The sequence below is a fragment of the Cololabis saira genome, chromosome 3 (genome assembly GCF_033807715.1).
Source record: "Cololabis saira isolate AMF1-May2022 chromosome 3, fColSai1.1, whole genome shotgun sequence".
Taxonomy (NCBI): Eukaryota; Metazoa; Chordata; class Actinopteri; order Beloniformes; family Belonidae; genus Cololabis; species Cololabis saira.
In genome coordinates this window covers 23,544,093-23,549,477 of record NC_084589.1, presented here as the reverse complement: position 1 = coordinate 23,549,477, position 5,385 = coordinate 23,544,093, and the positions used below count along the sequence as shown (strand labels likewise).

At 36.3% G+C, this 5,385-nt stretch overlaps 1 protein-coding gene across 1 annotated transcript; it reads right to left on the bottom strand.

Annotated features, from left to right (window-relative positions):
• Positions 1-2,799: 2,799 nt before the first annotated feature.
• On the bottom strand, positions 2,800-4,295 carry fkbp14 (FKBP prolyl isomerase 14). Its single transcript, XM_061718325.1, has 4 exons — positions 3,958-4,295; positions 3,556-3,707; positions 3,335-3,462; positions 2,800-3,243 (listed from the first exon to the last, which is right to left on the bottom strand). The coding sequence occupies exons 1-4, from the start codon at positions 4,152-4,154 to the stop codon at positions 3,085-3,087; spliced, it is 636 nt and encodes a 211-aa protein (XP_061574309.1). The 5' UTR covers positions 4,155-4,295; the 3' UTR covers positions 2,800-3,084.
• Positions 4,296-5,385: the final 1,090 nt, after the last annotated feature.

Here is a 5,385-nt window from a genome sequence, read left to right as displayed (position 1 = left end):
TGTACAAAATTATAAAAGTTGAGATTAATATAGCATGACAAGTTACAGTTTTTCAAGTGTTTCCTTGGCTGTAGATGTGGTTAAGTAACTGGTACATACATTTTATGTATTTATTTGCAGAGCTTACAATGCCTTGAGGTAACTTATAATCAAGTTCTGTCTTGCTATCCTATTTTCCTGCTCGTTTACTTCCCAGTGCTACCTGTGTAGTCACCAGGCTGACATTTTTCCAGTGAAAAGGTTTGGGAGTGAGAAAAACGAGTGCTCTTAGTAAGAAGTCTTTCACATAGTAACTTCCTTTCTTCTACTGTGTGATGTATACGAATATTACTCAATCAGATCAATCTCATCAGAATATTTCACATAGAAAAGGTTGCATCACTGTGACATTATCATTTGCTGATAAGTGGATAGATAGATCTGTTCATTTGTTAAATGCAAGTGAGCATGCAGTCAGTGTTACAATGAAATCTACTGGACAAGATGAGCCAGGAAACACACTCACAATAGAAAAAATATATAAAATAAAGTATGCTGCATCTAACATACAAGTGTACATATAAAATAACATTAAATGTAATTTGGGCTATACAGTATTTACATTATAAAGATGGAATAAAATATTTAAGAAAAAAATGTTAAAGATAATAAAAGTAGGTTGTTCAAAGGGATGAATCTGTTGCACGAGTTATGGGTGTGACTGATAAAATGACAAATGCTGCTGTGGTGCACATTGTTTGTGTAGCAACTAGGGCTGGGGATCGATTCAAATGTCAAGAATCGATTTGATTCCGATTCTTAAGATTCAGAATCGATTATCACGATCCGATTCGATCCGATATTGATTTGGGTTACTGTTAATAAAACTGTTTTTTCAGCTGTTGCATGAATTATATGACTGTCTAGTTATGCAACATATTAATACTAGTATTATATTGAGATTCAACAGCAAGTATTGGCAGCTAATGATGCTGTAAGGACCAATCAGCTCCCAGAATGCTGATAGAACTGCTTTCAGAAACATCGTGTGGGTCAGAATTATCAAACAGATCCAGGGCAGCGAACAGAGGACGAAAGAAATCGCTTTTATTTTTTCCCCATTTATGAGAATTTGGTTTTTAACATTTATGCAAATGTAACCCCAAGACAGTATATAAAGCAAAGAAATATAGACAATTTATGCAATTATAACTGAAAACTTTAATGTTGTCATACCTTTAAACATATTTAAAGGCAAAGACATGGCAACAGTTATTCTCGTGTCCAACAAAATATTCCTTTTTTGGGCATAAACAAAAAAGTACCAAAAGTTGTAATGTAACGATTTTTTTAAATCGATCTTTAGACATATGAATCGATTTTTAGGAATTAATATGAGAATCGATTTAAATTGGAGAATTGATCTTTTCAACACAGGCCTAGTAGCAACAGAGCTGATGTGTGTGCAGTGTCTCCTGTGATCATTATTTTATTAGCTGAGGAGCTTGACGACTTCTTGGAGGTAGAAACTGTTCTTCAGTCTTGCAGTTCATGCAGATTGATGCAGATGGACTCCTGCACTGTTCAGCAGATGGTAGCAACGACAACAGCAAGAACAGGGCACACAGCGTGGCACACCTACCCTGCTGGTGCACTCATAGAAACTAGTGAGGATGCTGGTGCTCATTTCCTCAGTCTCCTCAGGAAAGAGAGACATAGGTAGGCCCTCCTGGCCAGTGTCATTTTAGAGACTGAAATAAAACGTCAAAGAATCTTAAAAGCACAAAGCACTGACTGTTACATGTCCAGACTTACATCTTATTTGTGGTGCCATTTTTGCACACCACCATGTAGTTGGGCAACTTTTATGTTAGCTTTGTTACTCAATATTTCAAGCCTTGACAGAAGCCACACCTTTTTGAGTTTTAGCTAGATCGTCTAATACAATGATAAGATAAAATACCAGTCTAAATGTCAAAACTGAGTATTCTCAGTAGGAGAATGGGCTCAATGACGTTTATATGACCGTGGCACTGTGTAAGGCTTACATCTCCATTCTTGTCTTGTCTGTTTAAAAAGACACTGTGGTAGAAAGCTTGTGGTTTGTTCAGATATAACTTGGCGAACCCTTGCTGCCATGTTATTTTTATAGAACAGAGGGTTTCTCCTGCTAACCCTCCAATCAAGCCATACTTGTTCTTTTCTAAAAGCATTGCCATGAACATAAACATTCAATCTGCTGGGATCCGCTGAGTTTAAGATATAGCATTTGGGTTTTTGCAGCGGGGAGCTTGTCTTCCTTTCTGTAGAATTAAGGACTCCAAATTGTTCAGAAACGGTCTTTTCTCCCTCCAGATTGATGGGCAGCAACAACTGATGGCTGTTCTTCGTTTTTCACACTCTGCTTCTGCATTCTAAAATAATATTTACATGGTCTAATGTCATCTATTGTAAATCTGAAATTGCATGTCCCTAATTTGAAGCCCTGGTAAAGACTACATGATTTATTTTTAATTCTGTCCTAATGTGTGAAACCTGGGGTTTGAAAGAGGGCACACTCTGACAAAGGTATATGTGACTACTCTCATTTTGAAAAATAGGTCAGTCAAATACCAAGTGTTACCAATGGATGTGTATGCTTGTTTTGGGTGGATTTAAGAGATGAAAGCCTTGTACCAATATCGCAGACAAGAGGGCCCTCTAGTGACTGATAAAGGCGTTGGCAGAGGAGACCTGTTAGCTTGCATCACCATATAACTGCAAACACAAGCTCAGTGATCAGGAAAAATGAATAACAATAATCAACATAAAAGATGTTTATTTTCAAAATACTGATTTCATGGACTTAAACTTAGAGAATACAGTAACTTGAGCTCATCTGTGACGTCAGTGACACTACCAATGCACATTATTATGGCAACATAAATACATTATGGATGAATTTTTAAACAAAATAATACAAATATAATACTGTCCTGATCATTTCAAGTTATACGGAGATTGTAACAATAGCGTTCACGTGTAGTGTTTAAAACAACAAAAACAAGTTCCTTAAAGAGTTTTGTGTAAAACTGACATTTAAATTAGATTGTAAAAATAAGTATTTTAGAGTTCATCATGCTGGTATGTGAACTCCCTGGTAGATATAAAACCATCTTCATCTTCATCCTCATGTTTGAAGATGTCATCAAGCATCACTTCATGATGTGTGTCATTAGGTGAGTAACCATGTTTCTCAAATTCCTTCTTCAAATACTCTCTCACCTGAAACAGGGGCAGAAAATCATATTGAGGTCCTATCCATTTATAGTGTAGAGCGTTAATGCAGCAAATAAAGTTAACAAAAAATGCCCACCTCCTCTCTGGAAAGTTTCCAGTCATCATTGAGATCCATATCCCGGAAAGTTTCGTGTGACCTTGGACCATTTCTGATTTCGAGGAGCTCCATGTCAAAAATCAAGGTACTGCTTGGAGGGATGTTACCTGTTAAATGTGATGTGTTTTTTTTTAACCATGTTAAAGATAAGCTGTCACCAAAACACATATTCTGCAAGGTGTTTTACACAAAGTCTGTACCTTTTCCTTCCTTTCCGTACGCCAGTGATGGAGGGATGGTCAGCTTCCTGCGCTCTCCTGCACACATGTCCTGCAGACCCTTATCCCAGCCCTTCAGCACCTCCCGGAGCCCGAGAGTGAACCACACTGGATTTTTATCCCCATGTTGGCGGCTGCATAGTGTCAAATATACACACAACAAAACAAACAAATATGTGGAATAAGTTACCACCACACACAGGAAATCAATTCAGCTCTCACTATTAACCTCTTGAAATATTACAAGGTTATAATCTGAGGTTTGATTTACAACAGAAACATGTTGCAGTAAAGTCTTTTCTGTTAAATATGCAGTAGGTGCCTAAAGGCATGCAGTGCAGCACATTGTACAGTCTTGCATGCAGTTTTGTCCCAGTGCATTACCTGGAGTGGAACATAGTGCCATTACTCTCCAAGAATCCTTCGTAATGAACAAGAAGCATGTCTCCATATTTTGACTTACGAAGACACATAAAAGGTTTGTGTATCACCTCAATTTTCACTTCGGGTTCGGGTAGTTTTCTCCCAGTGACAAAAACAAACATTGATGGGAATATAGAAAAAAGTGAAAAAAGTATCATTTTGATATACAAAACCCTAACTTTCTCCTCAGATACAGATTATTTCAACTTTAAAAAAAAAACCCAGTATAATTACAGTGGCTTCACCATAAACATGTCAGGAATCTGTAACGTGGCAGCCCAACTTCTTCAGCAACTGCTCAAATGTTCGCCCTTCTCGTGTTACCATTGGATGTATTTTATAAGTAGTTTCCGCCTTTACTTTATTATCTCACTTTTCATTGGTAGCTTCATTTGTCAATCCCCCTAATTCGCATCCGAAATACTGAAATCCTTTGACGTAAGTAGGAGGGACGTCGACAGCTTTTCTTAGTGCCCTATTCCCCATAGACATATTACACATAGACGCCTCATCGACCGCTGCTGCCTATCGGCGCCGTGAGGCCGCCATCTTGGAGCAGGCACCGCTCCACTCAGTGTCATCTGTCTGGCTGGTCAATTAAGGCTCAGCGCATTTAATCAGTCATAACTCGCAGAATACGAAACTGATTTTCACTGGGGTTTTTTTTCTGAAAACTTCATACATTTAGGCATGATACCGGACACATGATTTGTATAATATTCATAGTAGGCTTAACAGTAATAGAATATTCTGGCATGTGAGTATGATAGGTAGGGCAGGCTATTTTACAAGACACACGCAATATATATATATATATATATATATATATATATATATATATATATATATATATATATATATATATATATATATATATATATATATATATATATATATATATATATATATATATATATATATATATATATATATATATATATATATATACACACACTGTATATATATATACATAACACACATATAATCTATGTATGTATATCAGCATTAGCATCAGCAGAATCAGCATCAGCTTTATTGGCCAAGTTTGAACATTGCCCGACAAGGAATTTGACTCCGGTTATTTCGCTCACTGTACTCAGATTTAAAAAGTAGCAAACAGTAAATAAACAAATGTGGCACTTATTAACATATATACAATTAAAAAAGTGAAAGGTGCAGCAGTAAGAGGTAGACCTGGTAATGACAGCTCTTAATAACATATATACAATTTTTTTTAAAGTGAAAGGTGCAGCAGAATGAGGCAGATATGATTATTGGAAGGATTATTGCACACTGTGATTGATTGATTACTCTGAGAATATAGAGAGGTGAATTTGGCTATGTGTTGTAGCCTTATTTTTTTATTTTTTATTTATTTATTATTTTTTT

Coding starts and splice junctions, on each gene's coding strand:
- fkbp14 (XM_061718325.1), bottom strand. CDS start 4,154: ATGATACTTTTTTCACTTTTTTCTATATTCCCATCAATGTTTGTTTTT. Junction 3,463..3,555: donor GTACGGAAAGGAAGGAAAAG/GTACAGACTTTG, acceptor CACATTTAACAG/GTAACATCCCTCCAAGCAGT. Junction 3,244..3,334: donor GGAAACTTTCCAGAGAGGAG/GTGGGCATTTTT, acceptor CCCCTGTTTCAG/GTGAGAGAGTATTTGAAGAA.